Consider the following 26,697-nt stretch of genomic DNA (forward strand, 5'->3'; position numbering starts at 1 on the left):
TTGTTGTATAAAAGACTAAGAAAAATCATTTTATATCACGAACAACTTATCAGAAAATTCTCAGAGAAAACTAGGATTTACGCGCTACTGATGAGTTTGTGCAATTTAGGTTTCCTAGAAATACAATACTATTCTCAATATTTATATCAGCATAATGTAGGTATATCTAAGTTCTGGTCCTGGAAGTTGTAAGAGGAAAATCTGGATTTTCCTCTGGATTAGGACAATTTTCCTAATCCAGAGGAAAATGTTTTTAACTAAAGATGAGTCAGATTAGGTAGTCTGATACAGCGGCTTTTCGCCACTCCCCCACACACACAACTTCGTGAAGAGATGAGATGCTCTCCTGTAATCTTATAAACACAGCTTCTACCATATAGCAAGAAATTATGGCTTTTAAAAACAAAGAAATGTGTATTTTATTTATACAACGATAACCTGAAATGAAGAAAAATATATTTCTAAGAAACAGTATACTCCAGTTTTTTTTTGTTTTTGTTTTTGTTGTTGTTCCTATAAATTACTGTATTTATTTATAGTATCTCATCTGACACACATTTATTACAGGTAATTAACGCATTATTTATTGAAGTTATGTCTTTGCTTTTAAATGCCGCTGATAAAAATATGCGAGATATGAATGACATAGAATGAAAGTCTACTCAACTGTATAAGCGAGAACAACATATACAACGTGCCACAAATCGTTTGTAGCTTGCGCTTGTATGTGACACATTACCGAGAGGAGAAAAAGGTTAATAGATAAAAGCTCATAAAATGTCCTTTTACTTAACGGAGACCCTGTGGCAGGTGATAAATTAACATTTATGCATGCATAATTCTTTCTTGCTCTCATCTTTAGTACCTTGTCAGCCCTTTTGATTAATAGTCGATCCAAGTAGGTTCTCCATTCTTAACTTTCTGTACAAGCACCCTTCCATTTCGTTTCCTAACTGCAAACACGTGGCCTGAAAACGTCTACAAAGTGCTTTTCATTGTCGTAAGTGTTTTATGAATGGACGGTTCCATGAATCCTTTTTTGAAAACGATACAAAAAAAAAAAAAAAAGAGAGAAGCTTCTAGTGTAGGATGTAAGCCATTTCAGCACTAGAATTTTCAGCTGTTTGTTAAAACAAGTGTTATAATGTTCAAATTAAACATATTTGGTCGTTTGAAAGTTAAGCATAAAAAACTTATTGTTTAATACTGACCATATACAAATATTTTAACATTCTTTGTCTACCAGTTTCGCTAGCAAACTGTCTAGCTTTATCAAGGCGTTGACGGAAAAGTATAAAAAATACCAGTAAATGCAAATTGAAAGGAACATAAAAACGTTGTAAACACTCTAGTAGCTAAGGTTGCACGTTCGCGTGACAGAGACTGGGTAGACTTATTGTTATTAATCATTATCAGGCATGCGTGTTTGTTGTAAACGCATAATATGATTACTAGCTAGCTCAGATGGTTCAGATGGATTTACAGAGAGGATGAGGTTTTTCCATTAACTGTTAAGAATAGTACCCTGATTTCTGTTGAGGTTTCCTCCGCCAGTTTTTAACACTACTGCGGCTTCCTTGAATAAACGATGTCTATAATCGTCGTCTAAATATGGCTTGGAGCTATTTTGCCACTCTATCGTGTGGCCAGACGTACAGAAATGATGTGCTAAGCCGGAAGAAATACTTCTGTTGTGGTTTACATCACCAACGTGCTCTCTCTCTCTGTCTGATCTTCAAACTCCGTGAAGTTTGTCCGATGTAGGCGAGACCACAGGAGCAAGGAATGTAATATACTCCTGGATATTTATAGAATGGCACCTTGTCTTTGGGTGATTCTAAAAAATGTTTGATGCTGGTGGTTGGTTTGAAGATCACTCTGATGTTGTGGGCTTTTAGTATTCTGGCTATTTGATAAGAAATTGACTTGATGAAGGGAATCACTACAGTAGAATGTGCTGGGAGTTTGGTTCTTCTTGTCTGGGATTGTCACCGTATAGATATTTTTTGACGATGTTCGGAGGGTATCCATTTTGTGATAATGTTTTGGCTATTAGTGAGATTTCAGTCGTCTGTGTATCCTCCTCTTCTGATATAAACTTACGTGCTCTATTTTTCAACATATGGATAATGTTTAGTTTGTGTGTCTTGTGATGGTTAGAAGTATAATGAAGGTATCTTCCAGTGTCTGTCGGCTTTCTGTAAATAAAAAGACAATCAAATAGTGTGAATTTATCTATTTACAATAAGCCTACAGATACTGGAAAATATCTTCATTATACTTCTAACCATCACAAAACACACAAACTAAACATTATCCATATGTTGAAAAATAGAGCACGTAAGTTTATATCAGAAGAGGAGGATACACAGACTGAAATCTCACTAATAGCGAAAACATTATCACAAAATGGATACCCACCGAACATCGTCAAAAAATATCTATACAGTGACAATCCCAGACAAGAAGAACCAAACTCCCAGCACATTTCTACTGTAGTGATTCCCTTCATCAAGTCAATTTCTTATCAAATAGCCAGAATACTAAAAGCCCACAACATCAGAGTGATCTTCAAACCAACCACCAGCATCAAACATTTTTTAGGATCACCAAAAGACAAGGTGCCATTCTATAAATATCCAGGAGTATATTACATTCCTTGCTCCTGTGGTCTCGCCTACATCGGACAAACTTCACAGAGTTTGAAGATCAGACAGAGAGAGAGAGCACGTTGGTGATGTAAACCACAACAGAAGTATTTCTTCCGGTTTAGCACATCATTTCTGTACGTCTAACCACACGATAGAGTGGCAAAATAGCTCCAAGCCATATTTAAACGACGATTATAGACATCGTCTATTCAAGGAAGCCGCAGTAGTGTTAAAAACTGGCGGAAAACTCAACAGAAATCAGGGTACTGTTCTTAACAGTTAATGGAAAAACCTCATCCTCTCTCTAAATCCATCTGAACCATCTGAGCTAGCTAGTAATCATATTATGCGTTTACAACAAACACGCATGCGTGATAATGATTAAGAACAATAAGTCTACCCAGTCTTTGTCACGCGAACGTGCAACCTTAGCTACCAGAGTGTTTACAATGTTTTATGTCTCTTTCAATTTGCATTAACTGGTATTTTTTATACTTTTCCGTCAACGTCTTGAAAAAGCTAGACAGTTTGCTAGCGAAACTGGTAGGCAAAGAATGTTAAAATATTTGTATATGGTCAGTAAGTTTTTTATGCTTACCAAGTGTTATAATGTCATAATAGACCACTTAGTTCAGACCAATTCTGAAACTTCTCTTTTCTCAAACGAACTGTTTTATGGAAAGAGACATTATTGTATACTTGAAAATCTAATTCCATTATATTTCGAATGAATTCAAGCTATTCTGCAGTACAGAATCCTAAACGAACGATAGTAGACCCTTTCTCAGTACCAAACCTTAAAATCTGTGCAAAATAGATTACTACAGGCATATAGAAGTATCAATGAGCAGTAATAAATTCAATACATTGTATTGAATATATTACGTATAAGACATACTGTATGTTACGGAATAGTTGTAACCTATAAACGGTAATGATTTTTTTTTTGGTTTCCATCCACGAAATGTACTATAGATTTTTGCAAACCTATAGAGCATTTGTATCGTGGGTGCGATAAGGATTTTTTTTGTTGTTGTTGTTCTTATTAATTTTATACATTTTACATATTTTTATATAGTCCGGAAACCTTACTGTTGTGACCAAACATGGAATTATTTTTCAAGCTACTTCAGGTCTCGAATAAGCAGGGCGTTGGTCTCAAATCACCGCTTATTGAAATTTATCTCCCACCTAAAGAAATCACAAGCATCCATTCCCACAAAGAGATTCGAATCTGCAGCCTGTTGGTAGGACAGCCAATGATACATGAATATCAAAACAAGATATATTTTGATCCTTTAGTAGACAGCCAGGCAGCAATTGTGTAGTTCCCAAATCGCATAAAGAAATAATTCATAAACACTGCACTACTCTAAAACTCTTCAGTGTACTCTTATTAATAAGAAGTTCAATGAACTCAAACAGTCATACATATCTAATCAAAGATTGTTCGATCTTCCATAGAAATAGAGAAAAGTATTTTTAGGATAGCAGTCAGAAGAGTTAATGATAGGATAATGATAAAATTAAATCTAATATATTTTAACCATCCACATACGTTTTAGTAGGTGGATGGTTAAAGGTTAGATAATCTGGAAGCCCGGAAACTCTTCTGGCATCCAAACACGGAATTTTCCAAACCACTTGATGTCTTCAATAGGCAGCATGATGGTCTCACACTTGCCGAAGAAATTCGTCTACCACCTAAAGACATTCCCAAACTTCCATAAACTGCCGAAGAGAGCGATGTACTGAGATTGAATCTCAGAGCATCGTCCCAACAACGAATATCTAAATTCCGTTTCCAGATATTTTCATTTTGGGATATCTCAACAGTATCTGATTTCATCGTTCTGTTGCTGAAGAACGTTCGATAAAGCATTCGAAGCGTTTCCATTTCGGATGCTTTATTCAGGTGATCAATACAATCAGTTATCTCAGCTTGCCACATTGATTTTTAACTGATCTATCATCGTTTGTCCCCTTCCCTCCATCCCCTATTTCTGATCACATTCGGCCAGTGACTTAGCAAAACGTTTGCTGTATCATGCATTGATTAATATAGCAAATAACAGTAATGGCGCATCAGAAATTCAACTTGTGACATGTGTTTGCTGGTGTACATGCGATGCTTAGACAAAAATGGAAAACTGCTAATAAAAAAAAATACCAATGCAGTCTGTTGTAATCCTCTGATTTGCATTCCACGTATCACTGTCGGTTATGAAAGAGCTAGCACAGAATACTCCCCTCCCCCAGCATATAAAGAACAGCACTGGAAAGAGAAGAAAATATTAGGTTTCTCAGAGAGGCCTCGTCTATGAGGTTGAGCGTCAAGACATTTTATAAGATGTCAGAGGGCCTCATCCGGTGTATCAACAAAAGCCATGTCTTTATTTCTCACGTTTACCTACTCGTTTTTCCTTGCAGTTTTTTTATTTGGGAAGCGACAAGAAAAAAATAATTTACAGTACAAGAACAGGTCTGCTTGGATATTGTGCCCGGTAAAGGCACTATGAAAAGGAACGAGTGCGGAACTAAAAGGCAGCATTGTTCACTTGTGTATCCACAAGTAAAATAAACAGAATGCTATCGTTCTTAAAAACACCATTTCTTTGGCTATAGAATTATCGATCTTTTAAAAATAAATCTTTCTTCAAACGGTCTTCGATCTACAAAATATTCTTTGCGTCTTAGACGGGATACAAACTTAGGCTTGAATTCCCGGAAACTTCGATTTCTCCTACCACCCCATCCTGCAAAATAGAGAAACTTACCAGAAAAGAGGAAAAAATGTCCTTTACTATCTTATCATTACCAAAATTTCTAAGAAATTTATAAACTTAAGTTTATAGAAGTCAAGAGTTTGGTCTGAATAGACCTTTGGATCTACAAAAAGTAAAAAAACAAATATATTATTACCAAGAATTTCTAATATTATTAAATAAAAGAATATATATTTGATATTAAATGCGACATGATAAAAATAACATTATTTACTTTTAGTTATCCGTATAGAGGGAGTTACCTGCTTGCTACAAGTAACTCCCTCTATGGCTACAGAATTTTTGATCGGGTGAGTTATATGTGATGTGATAAAGGGAAGAGGATCTGAAAATCTGGAAAATATCATTAATTTGTGCGGTTACTTAAATTAGTCCTCATATATTTTTTCTATTTCTGTTTTTTACTTTTATATTATGTAATTAAAACATTTAATGTTGATGACGAATTTTTTTAAAGCTTTTTAAGCATTGTTTATCGGACGAACTTAGAGATGTACAAAAAAGTTCTTACTTGAGTCACGTAGTTAACTTTAAATGCATGAATAAGGTTAGTCAATATACAGTATTTGTTAGCTTCTGCATGCCGTCATTGTAAGAAAATTCTCCTTCCAAAAAGATTTGTCGTCAAAGAAACAATGAAATAGAACCGCCACTGAAATTCTACCAACTTAGAGCCTTTTTTTTTTAAAGTCTTAGACTGCAGTTTTTTCTAACAACGTTTCTACCTCTGTATTGTTTTAAATTTAATTTAATTCGGAAAAGAATGCAACTTTAACTGAAATTCAGGCACAAAAAATTACGAGTAATTCTGTTGACAATAGAAGAGTTCAAAACTTATTTCGCCAGGGGCCGAATGGGCTATTTCTTTGATTTTCTCTTACGGATGCTAATTAGAATAGAAAATAGTGGTCGTTTTGTGAAATAACTTGTAATAAAAAAAAACGCAAATCGAAAATAACAGAATCTTTGTTATCATAAAGTTATATTACACTTCCAGAAGAACATTTACCGATAGGACTAAACTACCAGCGAGGAGGATAACAACAGACTATTTTTGCTAGATTATTGTGATAACTTACAGTTTGGTTATCAAACTTGCGTAGATATGGCTTGTAATAAGGAGGTTAAGTTATATCTCCAACTAAGGAAAAGACAAAGTTTAAGGGAGATATAAACATAAGATAGTTTTTATCTGCGGTTTCTTCGCAAAGAAGAAAATAAAACACATTCTGGGTTTTATGAATATATAGTTTAATGCTTTAATAGTTAAACAGTACAATGCTGAATTTTAAAATATCCAGTGATCAAGAAATCAAATATAGTGAAAAATGCGAGCTGTAAAATTGCTATGAAAGCTGGGATATAAATTTATATAAATTTACGTGTCTGTTAGACGCGTTTCTTTGTAATGTACAGCCAATGAAATTGAGATCTGAAACTCAGTACACAAACAGAAGACAGCGAAATGAAATTGCGCCCTCTGTAAACAATAAAGCTTTAAATAGGTTATAGAAATAAAGCTGGGAATAAATGGAATTGTTTGTACATCGACGTTCACCAAGGAGGTTCGTTATATTTCCTTTGGATTTCAGTGAGTGCGTGCCACGTGATAAGAAGTGTGAATAATAGAGTTTTATATTTTATTCGACAAATTCCGAGTAAAGTAACACACGTGATGCCATGAATTTTATAAATTCTTTCATTCCATTCAAAACATAGACAATTATGGCTTACTTGAAATGTCTAATGCTTGCTGTAGAATTTGCTGGTTTCACGAGTAATTTAAATTAATAATTAAAGATTTCTTGACTTGTAACTTATTATTTTTATTCTACTTCTATGACGTCATAAATATAACGAAGGTCATCTCATTAATTACATCCGCTACAAAAGGAAAAAAAAAACAATGATACATTTTAAACCTCTCAATAATGTTTATATAGAGTCATAACAGTATTAAAGAAATTACCCTGCCCATGAAAATTTTTCGTCTGGATAGCTTCGCATAAGCGGCAGTCATTATGATGACATAAATACAAGATCTCAGTCATTAATTAACATCCAATTATAATTCTACACTTTCCAATTATATTTTTATTTTAACAATTATTGCAATATGTCACTTAGGTAATCGTTATAACTGTGGAAGAATAGCATAACTAAGGTAGGATAATAACAGAAAATAAATTTAAAAAAAATTAAACGGGCTGTTTACTTTAGATTCTAAATGTTAACTGAAATGGACTGTGGATGATAAGCTCTTTACTGAGAGTCGTTCTAATTAAATAAACTCTCGCGTTGGTAAACCAAACGATAAATGTTCATCTACAAAATACTTTTGATGGTTTAACAGCCAATGAGAAATATTCATAAAATGTTCTTTTTATGATATTTCTATTGCTGTCTATAATCCTTTTACTTGATTTATTAATCTTAATAATTGCTGAAACGCATCGCTCTCTCATTAGATATTTTGAAGACTTCATAAGCGATTTAATTAAACTTTGAAAGAAACAAATATTAAATGGAAGAAACTAAAGAGAACACTTAGGAAATTTAAGAGAAAATTTGTGAGTTTTTATTTTTGCTATAAAAATATTCCTATTCGAGATTAGTTTCTGTTATTTTCCTGAACAAAGAATTATGTTTATGACTTTAGATTAAGCCATCAAAATTTAAATTAATAACAATTTTGATCAAAAATCTCTGTTGATTATAAATTATATTTGATTGAACACCCTCTTTTGTGTTTGTTTAGTAAGCTATTTTATAAATTAAATGTGAATTACCGTAAAGAAAGCCCATTTTATTATTATTTTGATTTGCATGTAAAAGTAACAGAAATTAACTGACGTTCAGTTACTAAATGATGCCTTTAATTTTGAACTTTTAACATATTTAAAAAACCAGTTATGCAGAATCATCTCTTCATATTTTGCGCTTTTTTTTTAATTTCAAGACTTCCTAAAGTACACCGCTAAATAAACTTTTTTTCCTGCTCTTATATTTGCTTTTGAGTCCTGTTTTTCTATTCTTTCGTGTATATTTTTAATCATTGGTTTTAATCAACGATTAAAGGTGGATATTATAAGCGCATGTGTACAGAAGCATTGATGCAATACTAAATGGTTGAATACCCTCATCAGATTTTAATGACTTGTGATCGAGTTATCCCAGTTCACAAAGGAATGTCTAGCGAATGTGTTCTTTAATTTTGAATACCCGCATTCTCACAGGCCACATTTCTGCCAGTCAAACAACTCTATCCGAAGTGCAATTATTCATTCTTCTTTGGTTCTGTTTAATGAGCACACACAACATTTTTTTTTCTCTTTTGACCACGTTAATCTAGTTTCTAATTAAAATTACGTGTGCATATAAATGCTGGACAAATGAGGTAATTTTATGTGACATAATACAGTAAATTATATTAGAAATGGAATTGGCTGTTAGAGTTAGTGAAATGGAGCCATGAAATATGAGTTTTTGAATGCTAGACTAGGGAATAACCTGCAAAAATTAACTGACTGTGAAAGAATGACGAATAAAATAGTTATACTTCTTACTTTTTTTTCTGAAACTGAAGAAAAAATGAAGGGAGCAAAAAAAAAAAAAAAAATACGGACGACAGAAACTGCGGTGATGGTGCCAGAAACTTCCTACTACTTTCAGAAAGGCGTCAGTGGGACAATGAACTTATCAGCGAGTAAACAAAACACGAACAAATAGTGTAGACAGTGTAATAGAACAACGGATATATTAGACTAGACTGGATAACAAGGACGACAATAAAGTTGATTTATCATTGCAGAACATTTGCTACTTCTCCTGCCATATTTTCCCATTCGCATGCTAGTTTTTTAAACTACGCTTCTTCTTGATGGTGCAACGGCAAAGTTACAACTTAGATACTCCTTACCAGGCAGTTTTTAAAACTTAGATATCCTCACCGTGCAGTCTGCCAAGAATCTTGATAAAAACAAAGAAAAAATATACAGATTCTTTCGAAATTTATTCGATGTGTAGCTACTGTAATAGCGTTCACCTATGCCACATTACCAGTTCAAAGCGAGCGCTGTTTATATAAAAACAACTTAAAAAATTGGTTGCATCTGTTTTACGTCAGCGTCCGTCTAGCTGCTGATAGACATCTTCATATAAAATCACTTGCTTCATGCCTTATTAGCATTCACAGTTATGATGAATTCTTTATTATACTCGTATCATTATCGTTTATGGTTACGTAACCAATAGAGACATTAATCGTTTGGCATTACCTGCACCAGGCAATAACGCATATTATCAAATTGCGTGATCGAGGATATTTTTTGAAAGTGCGTATTTGTTTAAAATATTACTGCTTGTGACTTAATGAATGTAGAGTAGAAAAGTTTATCTTTTACTTAAGTAGCCAATACGGGAGTATAAGTTATTCAGACGAAATGCGGTAAACGATATATGAGTTGTTATTATTTTATTTATTTATTTTTAGGAAACTATCAAACAGAACACCTACTTGATTATTCGATAAAGCCCACAAATTTTAATCATATTCACTGTTAAGCCGTATTAAAAAGTATTATATTATATATTTGAACGCATTTTAAATATTCTACTGATGTATGACTTAAAAATACAGTCAAAATACCACAGAACGAATTTTAACAGACATGCTATTTAAATGAAACAATCAGACTTGAAAAATTCGCTTGTATTGAGTAATTTGGTTTCAGAACGATTTATTAGCGCCCTCTAGGATACGAGTCATATAATGTTACTCAAAATACTGATATATATATATATATATATATATATATATATATATATATATATATATATATATATATATAATATATATATATATATATATATATTAAAAATATATAATATGTTTGTATAAATAGATATAACTACGGTATATACCTATTAATCAATTTCTTAAATTGATTAAATATGTATATACTGGTAACAACACACGAAAATAAAGATAATGCTGATTATTAAGGGAAGTTTAGCTGGTTGCATATAGAGGCAACAGGTTATTTCTCCCCGGCTTTTCATCCCGAAAGAGAGAGAGAGAGAAATCAATCAGAAAATACGTAACTAACAGATATAGTATATACTGAAGATCTAAAACGCTAGGACCACCTGCCTAATATAACGTTGGTCCTCCAAGTGCCGCCAAAGCTCTTATCCGGAAAAGGCATAGACGCGAGAAGATTTCTAAAAGTTTTTTTGTGGAATCTCGGACGGCTCTATGGCGGCTCAGCCACGTAACTTACAAGAGTTAAAAGATTGAGCTGCAACAGAGCGGATGTGCTGTTCCAACAAAAACCAAAGATGCTCCATTGGATTGATGTCTGGGGAATTTGGAAGCCAGGACAATACTCATGTTTCTTCAACCCTTCTCGCACAACCAGGGCAGTGTGGCATGGCGCATTATCCTGCTGAAAGAAGGCACAACCAGAGGGGAATACCTTGCTATGAGCGGATGTACCTGGTCTACAATGAATGATGTTTAGGCAGATGCCATAGTTTCCTGCACATGAATGACCAAACCCAGGGTTTCCCAGCAGAACATTGCCCAAAACATTGCACTACCTCCAATGGCTTGTTTCTCGTCCCACGATGCATCTTGGTGCCACTTCCACAGGTAAATGATTCACACATATCCGGCGTCCACATGGTCAGGAAACGTGATTCATTGGACCCTTCCACTCATGCAAAGTCCAGTTTAGATGCTTGCATTCCCATTTGAGGCTCTTTCGACGGTAAATGGAAGTAAGCACGGGTATTCGGAACGGCATGCGGCTACGCAGCCCCGTTTTCAGCAGGGTTCGATGTACTGTGTGTCGTGAAACATTACACCCGTCACCAGCATTCAAATTACCGGCGAGTTGCGCCACAGTAATCCTTCTGTTGTCTCGTACTATCCGGGATAGCCTTCGTTCACCTCAAGCATCAATGAGCCGTGGTCAGCTCACATCTTGCCGGTGGTTCGTGGTTTTTCCCTCATTGGACCACTTTTTGAAGGTACTCACCACGGCTGATCGTGAACACGAAATGCTCTGACCAAGTCGTCTGGACATCACAGTTTGGCCTTTGTCAAATTCGCTTAAGTTCGCTGCCTTTCCCACCTGAAGAACAAGAATAACACTAATTAACAGAACGCAGTGTCAGGTGTTATTTATACAGTTTTCCATAATCTGCATACGCTCCGTGGTTTCGTTGCATTTGTTTCGATCTTCATGAAGACGCGTTGGTCGTAATGTTTTGCCTCTTCGGTGTATTGGATCTTTGGTGTAACTATTTCGGCCATAATTCCAAACGATACTAAAAGCAATATTTATGAATTAACTTTTTGAACAAAAGAAAGAAAGCCGTTATGTAGCTGTTAAACTATACGCATAGGAAAACCAATTTCATGGTGCAGATTATTTGTATTAGAATAAATATAAGTAATTATCAGAATATGTAATGAAAGCGTTTAGATAAATTTGTTCAGGTTATTCAAATAGTTCATTTGACAACAATTCATTTATGTTTTTCCCGGAAGCTAATTAAGCCAACTTGGTAGAAGGGACAAACCAACAATTCGTGGCTTGAATTTCACAGGGGAAATGGTTATATGTGTATATCTTTATGTAGCAGGTGATTCTCATCGTTTGGTGTCAGACCTCCACCCTACTTACTGGAGGCCTGAAGTGACCTTCAAAAAATGCTGTTTGATTTCTAGAGTAACATTTCCGGATTATCCAACCTTTAGCCCACTCATGATAATAATCTGGCAACACAGGAGCCTGTGTAGCTCAGCGGATGTGGCGTTTGCACACCGCCGTACTTGGCCGCACGAAGGAAGACTTGGTTTCGAGTCTAGTCGGCGACTAGAGGAAATTTTTCTAAGCCTTTTTTCGACCGTTTCCGAGTTAGTCGATCTCTGGCACGGGCAAGCAGGTTTTTCCTCCCGGAAACTCGGGTTTTTCGTCCTGTAAACTCAAGAAAATCGACCGTAGAACCCACATTATTTCAGACATTAAATATATTGTGTTAGAGTTAGGGACCACGAGATGGCGGCACATTTGAGCCGTCTCTCTTCACTGCGTACCGCTTAATTAGTGATAGTCTTGGGCCATCTGTCTCTGATTAGGTACCAGTGGAGATTGAACTGCCCACTCAGTCTCCAAAAGTTAGATAGGGCTAAATGGCCTCGCCTACTCCCGCATACGGGAATAAAAAGGCGTTAGCTGATTTTTTTTTTTTTTTGATAATAATCTGCTGTAGGTCTTCCACCTTTCGTGAATATAATTTTTATAAAAAAATGAACTTGGAAACCTCTGTAGAAATTACAACCTAATTAGCACGAAGTCAATTTATCTCTGCTTTTTTTGTGAGTAGAGTCACTTCTTTTTGTATCCATCGTGCTTCATGCATAGCGAGTATTAAATATCCGTGATAGTTTTATTGTAATATCAGCGCTCTAAGAGTTAAGTCCAGACTTAGTTAACTTTAATTTTCTACAAGACCTCCTCTCTCTTCTTCTGTTTTTTTTTTTTTTTTTGAGGGATCAAAAAATGCCTCAAATAGCAATATTCCATTGTCCCACCTTTGGTTGCGATTACAGATACTATTCTATTTGAAAGACTTTCTAAATGAAGACATGTACTTCTCTACAAAATGACAGCCAGTTCCTGTAGTTGGGAAGAGATAAACAGCGCCGGTCTCTTGCTCTCAAAGTGGTAAGCATACATCCTTCTAAATGTTTTAAATATTGAAACCCTCCATTTTTTAAACTGCAAACGAATCAGGAGACGCACCTAAATGAATATTTTTCGTTACGCTGAAATCCACAGAACTCCGTGAAAATTAATATTGGAAAACATAGATATAATTACATTTTTTTTTTGAAATATAATTATTAAAGTGTAATAAAATTTATGTATTAAGTTAATCATAAAAATGTTCCGGGAAAAGGCTTATTTTGTCTAATTCAACGTCGAGCAAGTTATTCCCAGTCAACTTCATTTTTTAACATTAGCTTTAAATTAGTTTGAAAGAAAAAAAAAACTTAGTTAATTTAACTCAGTTGAGTTCACATTACAATCATACTTGTACCAAACTAATTTAACGGTGTGAACAAACGATATGCCTTTGAACAATATTAAAAGTTAAACCTATTAAGTGTATGTTTTAATAATAGCTCTGCAAGAAACGAAGACTGTTAAAACGAAACTGCTAATAGCAAAGTTTTTTTTTTTTTTGCCATAGTCGTATGAAACTTTCCGAAAGCGAATTGGGATAGATCAGAGCATCTGTACATTATATTAAATGAGCCTCAATAAATATCTTGTCAGGAAGTAGCAGCCTGCTTTGATGTTGATAATCACTGCAGTGCTTTTAATGTTGACCTGCAACCGAATGCTATCATCAATAGTGAAAGGCCTCACAAATCATTTTGCTTATCACTGGTTACGGTTAATGAGCTGGATACTTTAATTATAAATCCCGGGTAAAACGCATATATATGTTAATTTGGTTTTAAAAACGTAATATTTATCTTTTATTAGTTCTGCTCATTAATAAAACTGAATTTTTTATTTTTAAGCATAAAAATCACACCGCTGTTCTATTTTCCTAGTTTGGTGATAATTTATTTTTTTGGCTGTTGATCAATGTATGAAAAATAACTGATTTGTCATTTTTTGTTGTTGTTGTTGTTTTTGTTTTGTACATAACATCATGGGAGCCTTTCTTCAATCATGTACAGACTTACTTTCCAATGGGAATTCCGTCTATTACACCAAACCAACTAAGTATGAGGCCAGTGCAATAATTATGTCCATTAACTTTCTTCTTTTCAGTTTGCCTATTTTAGGAGTGCAAAACTAGAGTTTCCCTGAAGAGAAGCCCTATCATTTCCGAGAGCGGCTAACCCACTTTCAGTTAGCTCTGGATGGGATTGGACCCAGGTCGTTCTAATGAAAACGCATCAACCTATACCAACTTAGGCTACGGAAACGCATTAGAGGACGCAGTTGTGATTAAAAAAATAACTAGGAAAACTAGAAACTCTCGATTATTAACTGAAAGAAAACTGAGGAACGAATTAGAAAGAAACAAAGAATTTACCATCAGATAATTTAGTTTAGAGAATTTTGGAGAGAGAGAGAGAGAGAGAGAGAGAGAGAGATGATGATGTATTTTAGCAGAATCTTAATTTTTTCCAAATTTATGCAAAATTAACAACTTTAAAAGTGTCAGGAGAAAAGTTTTATCATTGGTTTTAAGAAATGTATAGTTCCATTATGGTCATTTTATTTCATTAATGCCACTCCCCTCCCCCATGGTATAGAGGTTAAACATGGAGGCTGTCTCTAGCAGCTACGATCCTCCAATAAGCAAGGTGATCCCACACAGAGTGAGTGAGTGAGTTCTGAAATTCCAACCTCAAGGCATTCCCAAACATCGATAGCACAGATGGATTAGAACCTTCAGCATGTTGGTTCAAATCTAATTTAGTTGACTTTTAATGTATTGCCTACACTTCTGGCCTACATCGCATAATACATGACACAACTAATAGAATTGCTCTGAAGTGGATTTTAAACAACTGTTTGAAAGAGTTCAAGTATTTGTGGAATACTATTCCACCGATATTCTATTCTAATGATAGATTTAAGAATACGCCAGGTCTAATAATTTATCTGTTATGATTCATGTTGTGTTTCTTATATCTCGAATAATACTTATGTTTGAACCATTATTCATTAAGTTTAGAAACTGTTTCAGTTCTGTAAAATTCTTTCAGACCTACAACTAAATGCCCCAGAAACATTATTTTTTTTTATTTTTAATATTTGTTTAGTGGGCTGATGGGGTCACTTTTTCTATTTATAATTCAAACATTGTACTGCATTTTTATGAGACGAAAATATTTGTTGACTTTCTTCTCTACCGACTGCATTTTGAAGGAATTTCAAAACAACAGAGTAATAGCCTTTTAAAATCACTTAAAAATGATTAATAGGGGATTTGTTAGTTAGTTTAAGGCTTCTAAAAATAATGTGCAGATTTTTGAGTTAATATGGCTTGGAAGGAAAGATATTTCGATAAATGAAGTTAGAGATCTGGGGAAAAATATATTGCTGGGAAGTCACAGAACTTAAAAAATCTTCACACCACCGAGTTCCTCCTCCCCCCCCGTCCTTGTTCGTGAATTCGTATTTAAATTAATCCCGATTAACTACAAACAGATATTGTAGTTATATTTGCAAACACAAAAACATTAGTATCATGAATAGCGATGTGTTGTTTATCAAATTATTAGTTGAAAACTCTTTTCAACTAATATATATATATATATATATATATATATATATATAATTATATATATTATTTTATTATTTTATATAATGTTTTAGGGATGGCGCCTAAAGCACCTATTATTATGGGAACAACTTTCGTTTTCTTTTGCCAGATTCGTTCAACTTCGATTTGCAAATCGCAATATTTTGTAATTTTTTCAATTTCTTTGTTGCAATCCGACTATCTCCTGGTACCGATATTTCGATAAACATAACACCCTTGTTTTCCCTTTTTTCAACCACTGTAATATCGGGTGTATTACATTCCAAACTTTTGTCAGTCTGGATTTTGAAATCCCAGAGTATTTTAGCTTGTTCATTCTCAACCACTTTCTGGTGAACTTTATGCTTCCAATAGTCTTTAGATACTTCAAACCCATACTTTTTACATAAATGCCAGTGGATTATCTTAGCTACGTTATCGTGCCTTTTACGGTACTCAATTTGTGCGATTTTGCTGCATCCACTTATAATGTGGTCCACCGTTTCTTCCTTTTCTTTGCACAATCTACATTTACTGTCTTCTTGAATTTTTTGTATTTTTGCCTTCATAACGTTGGTTTTAATGGCCTGTTCTTGTGCTGCAAAAATTACTGATTCCGTTTCTTTCTTTAGTGCTCCATTTCTCAACCAGTGCCAGGTCAAGTTGCTGTCAGCGCTGTCCTCTATGCTGTGAAGGTATTTTCCATGCATGGGTTTAAATAAACCCTCTTTCGTTACCTCAATTAGAAATTTTTCCGTTGTTTGCTGCAGATAATCATTTAAATTTCGTTTTTCTTCTTCAATAACTTGTTTCACTTGTAATAATCCTCTACCTCCTTTTTTGCGTGATAGATATAGCCTATCAATGTCACTGCGAGGATTGAGGGCGTGGTGCATTGTCATTAATTTTCGAGTTTTTCGATCTAAATCTTCCATCTCTAGCTGGGTCCATTCAACAATGCCTGCTGAATATCTCAGAACAGGTATGGCCCAGGTATTAATTGCTTTTATCAAATTTCCAGCATTAAGCATCGACTTAAGGAGTTTTCTTAATCGTCTTATGTATTCTGCTTTAGTTCTTTCTTTGATCTTATTGTGCAGAATTTGTGATGCTTCTAAAATTCCCAAATGTTTGTAGCTGTCTTCGAATTTTATTGCGTTGATTATTTCACCATTGAGCAGCTCGATTTCGTTCATATCTTCAAACTTTCCTCTTGTTATTCCAGCAATTGCACATTTGTCTAAGCCAAAATCCATTGATATATCTTGACTGAATATGTGCACAGTGTTTAGCAACGATCCGAGTTCATTCTCTGATTTTGCATACAACTTCAGATCGCCCATGTATAAAAGGTGAGATATCTTTGCACTCTTTTGCTCATGGTTATCAAAACTGCTCATGGTTTTGATAACCATGAGCGGTTTTATTTAAAATTCTAGTTAAGGGGATCAATGACAATATAAACAATAGAGGAGATAACGAGTCTCCTTGAAAGATGCCCCTTTTTATGTTTACCTCTCCAGTTTCTTCTCTATTTATAACCAACGTTGTTTTCCAGTTTTTCATGCTGGATTGCAAAAAGTTTTGCACGTTTTCGCTAATACCAAATAGTTCTGTGCATTTTAAAATCCAACTATGAGGCACCGAATCAAACGCTTTTTTATAATCGATCCAGGCCATATGAAGGTTGGTTTTTCTACGTTTGCAATTTTTAAGAATCATTTTATCAATCAGCAATTGGTCTTTTGTGCCTCTTGAATTTTTGCTGTTACCTTTTTGTTCAATTGGGAGAAGAGAATTTGCTTTAAGATAGCTGTATATTTTATCAGCTAGTATGCCTGTGAGTAGCTTAAACGTTGTTGGCAGGCAGGTTATTGGTCGGAAGTTTTCTGGGTTTGGACCTTTTTCTTTATCCTTTATGATCAAAAACGTTTTCCCTGCTGTGAGCCACTCTGCTTTGCATTTTCCCTTCTAAAACATCATAAAATTGGTTAGCAAGCCTTTCATGTAAGCCTGTTAGATATTTCAACCAGTAGCCATGTAATTCATCCTTCCCAGGTGTTGACCAATTTTTTATTTTTTTAGCTTGCTTTTGAACCATTTCAGTTGTTATTTTCAGTTGGTCCATTTTTCGTTCTTGAGATTTGTTCGCAATTTGTTCAATCCATTTTGCCTTGTTATTGTGCCTCTTAGGGATGTCCCATAGGTTTTTCCAAAACTTTAGTGTATTTTCTTTGTCTCTGGTATTTATATTTATATTTTCTTTAAGGTTATCATTCCTGCAGCAATCAATTTTCTTGTAAAACTGATTTGCGCGAAACATCGAATTTTGCTTGTACTGTTCAATGCGTGCACTGTATCTTCTTATTTTAGCTGCAACAGCAACTATTTTTTGCTTCACTTCCTCTAATACTCCATCAATAGGTCGTGTTCCAGTATTATATCTCTTTATGAGGTTATTTCGGATTTTTGTGTTTTTCAGCTTCTTTTCCTTAAGGTTTTTCAAATTTCTCATGTCTGCTCTGAGTTTAATAATTTTATTCTCCAGTCGATGCTTCCATTTTGGTTCTTGAGCCTTACTGCTTTTGGGACTAATCTTATATCCTAATTCAGATGTTCCGACGCAGGCTATTGAGTACATAAGTTGATTCGTTTGCCCAATAGTTCCGGTAGGAATATCCCTTGCAGCTTCATTGGCCTCTTGTAGGAGTTCCTTCAGTTTTTGTTGAGGTACTTGTCTCAATACTGGAAGCCTAACTCGTTCCTGGTTGCTGTTCATTTGCTCGTTAATTTTTCGTGCGAGTTCTTGTTCCTTATCTGATAGCTTCCTTTCAACTATTTGTATATTTTCAAAATTTTCAGCATTCTGCACGTTGGAATCTGGTTCTGCTTCATTCATATTCTTGGTCACTTCAGGGTCAGTACGGTCTCCTTTTACAGCTTGAGGTTTCAGTGCTTCCAGCTCAAGTTCACTAAATACCTTGCGTTTGATAATGAAGCTGCGTTGCTGCATCAGCCTTTCGAATGAAATTTCAGAATTTGGGTGTCGTTCAAGCCAAAGTTGGAACATTCGTTTCTAAAATCCCCTAACTGATGGGTTTGAACTGTAGAAACACTGCATGACTTGTCTATTTTCAGCCATGCTCCACTTTCTTCTAGTAAATACTTTCGAGTTCTGTGGATCTTGCTCCTGTAGCCCATTTATCACTGGCTGTCCTAGAAGCCTGACATCCAGTGCGGTCCTTGGTAACCCGCGCGACGACCGATGCGGTATTGACTTCTGATTTGTCTTCACCATTTTAACTTGGGGTGGGCAGGTGCATGAGATAATAAAAAAATAGGTAAATAGGATAGAATCACCCCTAGCCCTCGAATACTCTAATAGCATTGGGGGGAAGGAGCAAGGTGAAAAGAAATACAGAGGGAAAGAAGATTAGGGACCAGTCTACAGATAATATAACAGGTGTATATTACATGAAGTAAGGCGTGGTCCAGCTTCAGGTGCCTCGGGTTCGCCATGCCCCGTACTCACTAGAGTGAGCCCTTGAGTATTATATAGGTTTGAGTATTATTTGAGTATTTGAGTATTATTATATATAATATATAGTATTATATAGCCTTGAGTATTATATATATCTATATATATATATATATATATCTATATATATCTATATATCTATATATATATATATATATATATCTATATATATCTATATATCTATATATACAGGGTGTTCGGGATAAATTTGACAGTTTCGTAAGGAAAAAGAAAATCTTCTTTGTATCTATTAAATTTAATGAATTGACAAAAAAACATTACAGGCAGAGTTAATTACAATACTATCAACAAGATTTAATCAAAATAACCACCATTAGCATCGATCACAGCTTCAATTCTGCTTCGGAACCTCGAACAAGCTGATGCTACAGTCTCCCTGGGAAGGGCCGCAAAAACTGTTTTAATTTTATCCATTAACTGGGCTTTTGTATTACTGGAAGTGCGATTGGTGTCTTTTTCAACTGCGCCCCATACAAAATAATCCATGGGGTTAAGGTCTGGGGAGTTTGGAGGCCAAACATTTGGACTGGTGAAGTCGTAGAAATTTTCAGACAACCATTTTTGACTTTTCCCAGAGGTGTGGCAAGGGGCCGAATCCTGCTGCCATACATACGGCCTACCATTGGCTACCCTTGTTATCCAGGGCTTGACTACAGTTAGCAACTCCACGAACAAAGCCCGAATTCCAATGCCAGGGGTTCTTCAACACCTGTTCCTGCAGATTTGCGAGGAATTCTGCTGTACGAACGCAATCAGATCGTCTGCTAGGGATCTTTCTTCTTGCTACATCCTCGTAGTCACCATTGCAAGTCTCTAGTTCATGCCTGATTGTTTTTACTGTATTCAGGGAGCATTGGGCAGCAGTCGTAATATCCTTATTTTGATGGCGGGCACGAATCATCATGATACAAGTTATTCTCTTCCATGATTCAGGTGGGTTCCAGCTATCCATCCTTTCTGACATCTTGTATATGAATGAAGAAGGGTCCAAACTTTTAAATGAAGAGAAGTGTGTGTTAATACATGTAACTTACGGAAAAATATAATTAATTATAAATATGTCAAATTTATCCCGAACACCCTGTATATATATATATCTATATATATCTATATATCTATATATATATATATATCCTCTTTTACCTTGTAGTGTCAAGGATTTCTATTTACTTAACTGCTACCATCTCGAGGATAAGGTGGTTAACCCTATGCCTCCATATATATATTGTCTCATTTGGTGTGTGTATATATATATATATATATATGGAGGTTTCTAAATATATACATATACTGGATTGAGGTCATTGACTTTAATAGAAATCTAACGATGATTAGTACTGCGATTCTCAGTTGAACTTCAATGACCTTATGCCACCTTACAGCTCGAGAATTACGTTAGAATAATTGGTGTACAATATATTGATGACCAGCAGTAATTCTTTAGTGCTTTGATCTAACGGAAGCTTGCATAGCTGCTGGATTGGCTACTTAATTCTTTGCGTAATTTTTAACTAATAAATCTGTAAGACTTCACATTTTCTTTTACCCAGGAAATTTCTGGAAGCCAGTTTTGTTACAACAAAAATGGGGGAAAAAAGACGCATAAATGAATGAATATAACAAAGTATATTTCTATTTAAAATAAAAGGAAGAGAATGTTCCTCTCTTCGTTTTATATAAAACCGATGCGAAATGAATGAAATACGAGTGCATTGATAAATCACAAAATGTATGTATAGAATGATAACTAATGTGGTTCCTATATCATCAGTTAGAACTCTAGAAATATGAGAAACGTGACGGATATTGAATGCACTTATTATGCAGCTATTGAGTTTTAGAAAATGGGAGTATACAACGAAATGTTCGTGACAGTGATTAATGGAGTTCGTTGATGTGACAAGCAAAAATGTGTCAGCTTGGACAGTTTGGTCGGAAAATAACAGATAAAATAGGAATGCAAAATAGGATTAGAAGAGGATGTTTTTCAGGTTTTAAAAGTAGTAGTCATGTTTATTCGACATAAGCGGAATTTACATTCAATGATCATCAGTGAGACTTCAAAAATTTGCGCGAAAAGGAATTTATTGGTGATGGTAAGCCTATAAAATGGTTGTGCAACTCTGTCAAATTATTGTAAGCATCAAGGTATTTTAATTTTTATGTGTATGCATTCGTAAGGACATTTACGATATTTACCTTTCTGCTGGAAAGACGTTTGGACCTAGATCTGAATCACAATTGAGACGGAAAGAACTTTTATAAGGGTTTTTCGACTGAAGACGAATTAGTTAGGCTAATACGAAGATCTGAAAATCCCATGGACAGAACCTGTGACAAATACAGATGTCCTACAGAGAATGAGAACATAGAGATATTTATTACAGGAAATGATCCAGAGAAAGATGAGAAGTTCAGAAGGACAGAGGATACTAACAGTTTTAGAAGGAAAAATTATGGGAAAAGGATCAAGAGGTAAAAACACGAAGGATATGGCTTGAAGATCATGGACAGGATCACATGAATATGCAGAAACAAAAAGGAAAGCCACCAACAGAGAGAACTGGAAGAACGTGGTGCTGCACCTTCTCACTGAGGAAGCTACACGAAGAAGAAGAATACGAAGATGGAAGATTTTTCCTAAGAGAAATTTGGGCTTTTAATTCTCCAAAAAAAAAAAAAGTAAACCGATTCTAAAGAACACGCGCAATTAACAGACCTAACATATTCATGGGATGACTTGTTTCAACATTACAATTAATGCTACCTTTCTTAGTCAGGAGGCCGGCCTCGCGTATATTTTGCGTTGTAGGAATTGCATTCATCTGACAGAAATACATGAAATAATCCGATATTTAGTTTTGTTTCAAGATCAGAAACTTTACATGTAGTACATAAATAGTAATGATATGTTTCAGAGAGATGGATTCATTATTTCGAATATGCGAACTGAATGTCTACTTGAGTGCAACAAGTTTTAAGAAAAGTTCTTTGCCAATCATTGTCACCAAGAGGAAGCCTGAAACTTATAACCATTAAGCAGATTTCTAAGAAGCCAAGGGATATTGTAAGAGCTCGCACTATCTTAAGGAAAAGGGTGGAAACTTATATGGAGAAAGCTGACACAGCAGTCTTATCTTAGAAGAATCAAAACAGAAATAAAGATGCTTGGGGTGTATGGGGTATCGAGGAGAGATAGTACCTCTCCACTTGGACGGTCGCATATAATTGTGGTTCAGCTGGATTGGTTCTTACTGGACACCCAACTCTCACTTATGGCTCCAAGAAGCTACTATAAACTGGCCACACATGATGATCTCAAGCAGCGACTGTATTCGGTGAACTGGCTGCAAACAAAGTCTGTACTCCATGTTAAGAGTGGCTGAATTCAGGTCAAGGAGTGGTAGTTGACACCTGACGAAACTTAACCAATGAAACCGAATGAACTGAAACCAACCTAAAGATGCATGCCGGCTCGACCGTCGCCCTGTCAAAAAGGAACGCGCCCACTATTCGGGAACCGAGATAGTGAAGGCGAAAAATATGTTATTGGAACAAAACATCACCCAGTATACAGGAAAAACAAAACCAAATAGGAACATGGAACGTAAGAACCTTTCACCAGGAAGGAGCATTAGAAATACTACTGCATGAATTAGACAACTACAGATGGGAAGTGATTGAACTCTGAGAAATCAGATGGACTGGAAAAGGAGAATTTCACAATGGACAGTATAAAATTTTAATTTCAGACAGGGAGGACAACAAACCAAGAGGGAGTAGCACTTATATTAAAAAAGAGGCTCAAAACTCTCCATTGTCTTACAATCCTATCTCATCTAGGATAATTAAAGCAACATTTAAAACATCTGTTGGATCACTGACTATTATTCAAGTATGCGCACCGACTTCAACATCACCAGAAGAAGATATTGAGGAGTTATATATAGATCTGCAAAAAGCAGTACAGAAGACATCAAGTCATTATCTCCTAATTGTAATGGGGGATTTAAACGCAAAAGTAGGCAAAGACTGGGATACCTGGCCAAAAGAGCAATCCGGCAGTTCGGGTATGGAGAAAGCAACGAACGTAGCGAAAGAACTTCTGCTCAAATAATAGACTAACAATAACCAACACTCTCTTTAAACAACCAAAACCCCAAAGAAAATCTAGTGATATCCAGACAGACAGAAAATATCTGTCTGGATATCACCAGACAAAGAAACCAAGAATCTACTATATTATTGAACCAAATATGGAAATCAAGTATCCTAAATTGCAGATCCTTTGCTGCGAACTGTGGGTCAGACCATAAGCTAGTATTAGCAAACTTAAGAATAAAGTTAAAAAGTCAAAAGGAGACTGAATGCATATAAACTACAAGACAATAATATTCTAAGAAAATATCAAGTAGAACTAGATAAAAACCTGAAGGAACTACCAAAACAGAATATAAATATCGAAGAAAATTGGTGCAAATTAAAGGAAATAATATTAAAATCGGCAGAAAATACAATAGTCTACGCAGAAAGAGAAAGTTAAAGGATTGGATCTTGAAGTAAAGTAAGCGACCAAAGGGAAAGCATGAAATTAAAACAGAACTATAACAGAAATGAATATAATAGATTAATTAGAGAAATTATAAAAATAGTTAAAAGAGACAAGAATAACTGATTAGAAGACAAATGCAAAATGGCAGAAAAGCTATCAAAAATAAACAACCTCCACGGATTATATAAACAAATAGATCCAATTAGTAAGACACAGAGAACAAAAATGATAATGATCAAAAACAAAGAGGGACAACTAACTGATAGTAAAACAAAAAGAATGGCCAGATGGGAAGAATACTTTAGAGACATATAATAAAAATAGATCTCAGGATATTACGATTCCAGCCACTGAAATGGAAGAGGAAACAAATATCTTTACTAAAGAAACAATAGCACACAGCATAGATAAACTTAAAACTAGGAAAGCACCTGGTATTGATCAAATACATTCAGAATTCTTAAAAGAAGGAAAGGAACAACTTTTGGAACCATTAAGAACATTATTTGAAAGGATCTACAAAAATGAAGCAACATCTACTGATTGGACCAAATCAGTCACAACTCCGATATATAAAAAAGGAGATAAAATAGATTGCAATAATAATTACAGAGGCATTAGCCTCCTCAGTATTCCAAGTAAGGTTTTTACGAAAGTACTCCAAAAGCAAATTAAGCCATATATAGAACTGGCACTAGAAGAAGAACAAGTAGGTTTCAGATGAAGCACAATTGATCAACTATTCACCTTAAGACAGCTAATAGAAAAGACATTAGAGTACAACCAAAGTTGCTACATAAATTTCATAGACTTTCTTCAGGCATTTGATTCAATTCGAAGAAGAGAACAATAGGAAACCACGAAAGAATTTGGAATTCCCAACAAAACTCTAAGAATAATAAAGAATCTATAGGAGTAATCAGAGAGTGCAGTACGAGTGGAGGATATCTTAATCAACTGGTTTTACACAGAGAGCGGAGTAAGACAGGGATGCAATCTGTCACCAGACCTGTTCAATCTTACAATGGAAGAAGCAACCAATAAGGCCTCAAACAATGAAGGCTCCGGAATCAAAATATATATGGGGAAAATGTAACAAATTTAAAATTTGCAGACGACATTGCATTACTTGTAAGCACAGAAGAAAATCTACAGCAATTTCTGATAAAATTGAGGAGGAGTGTATAAAATCTGGATTAAACATAAATATAGACAAAACAAAAATTATGCAAATAGGAAAAAGAAGCACCAATCTGAAAATTGAAACTGATAGTAAGAATCTAGAGCAGGTAGAAAACTTCACCTACCTTGGAGGAGTTATTGAGTACAATGGTGAAATTATAAAAGATATAAACAGACGAACCAGTCAAACGTTCCAAACTTTTGGACGACTTAATAAAATATGGAAGTCAAGAGACATCAAACAAGTAAGAAAAGTAAGAATCTATGAGACAATAGTCCTCCCAATACTTCTCTACGGAAATGAATGCTGGAATCTCAAAAAAGCTGAAGAGAAAAATTATTAACTGCTGCGATAGGTTTTCTGAGCAGATTACTTGGAGTATCTCTGTTGGATAGACTAAGAAACGAAGACATAAGGAAACGACTAAAACAAGAAATAACAATAATAGACAAAATCCAAGAAAGAAGACTTCGATGGCTTTGCCATGTGACTAGAATGGACACATAAAAGGTTACCAAAGGCGGCCCAGAATTAGATGAATAGACAAAATAAAAGAGGACCTGAAAACCAAATCACAACAAGCGACACCAAACTGGACAGAATTGTTCGGACTCTCCCGGGACAGACAGAAGTGGAAAGAGTTCATTCGGCCTCATCATCACCCATATAGATGAAGGAAGAGAGAAAAGAAGAAGAGAAAGAGAAACAAATATTTTTTTACTGAACTGACGAGAAAAGAAACATTAAAGAAAAATAAGTAAGTTTTAGATCCTTTGTATTCCTAAGAATAATTCACCACTGGAAAAAGGCATGACAATTATATTATACGTACACCTCTTAGACTGAAAAAAAAAATCTAAATGCTATTGATTTATATTGGCTTAGAGGAAAACTAGAATTTTTTCTTAAGTAGCCTTACCTTTCTGGATCCGTAAGGATCTACAAAAAGACTCAGTGTGCGAGAAATTCCTAGTAAACACAGGAAGACATTCACAGATGTAAGATGTGGGCGGGTTGAAAGTTGTGCTCGTAGTCCAAGGATGGTGAAAAAAGCTGCACCTGCCAGAATAAGAAAGATACATGCGAAGCCGTACGTATGGATTTGCCACATCAATCCGAGTTCGTTTTTTAATTTCGACCAATCAGGTGGGACCTGCATCTTTTGTTTCCACAAATCAGATGATGCCATTTTAATATTATTATTAATGCTATCACTGTCATTCTGGAGCAGTCCCGAAAGTAGCGTGGACGAAGAAGCGTTCGCAGTTGGCTCGGTTACGCCGTCATTGAACATATCGAGTCGGGAATCATTTGCCATAAGTACAATGTGTTCAAAAAGGACCAGGCATCGAATATATATATTTTTTTAGCTATTGGGGAATTGCATAGTCGTGAGGAATCAACCAGAGATAATCTTATAGAATTCCAAGAAATAATCTCGACTGAATAATCCACCGTTCCCCAATAGAGGACGCTGGAGTACTCAAACAATCCATTTGTCTTTAGGATTTGATTTCAATCCTCTAAACTGTTTTAGAAAATTATATTTCGTATACACCTGACTTTTCGAAATAAATTAAAGTCTTTCTAACTAAATACTCTTTGTATAAAACGATTTCGAA

At 35.1% G+C, this 26,697-nt stretch overlaps 1 protein-coding gene across 1 annotated transcript in view; it reads right to left on the reverse strand.

The window, feature by feature from the left end:
- The window catches only part of LOC150109384 (uncharacterized), a 60,330-nt gene extending 33,937 nt beyond the window's left edge, over positions 1–26,393 (reverse strand). Inside the window, exon 1 of the mRNA XM_090402277.1 lies at positions 25,995–26,393. Coding sequence (XP_090258403.1) covers positions 25,995–26,393 — 399 coding nt within the window. The remainder of the gene's footprint in view (positions 1–25,994) is intronic.
- Positions 26,394–26,697: the final 304 nt, after the last annotated feature.

The sequence above is a fragment of the Typopeltis vanoorti genome, chromosome 2 (genome assembly GCF_054136105.1).
Source record: "Typopeltis vanoorti isolate ZY-2024b chromosome 2, IOZ_Tvanoo_1.0, whole genome shotgun sequence".
NCBI lineage: Eukaryota > Metazoa > Arthropoda > Arachnida > Uropygi > Thelyphonidae > Typopeltis > Typopeltis vanoorti.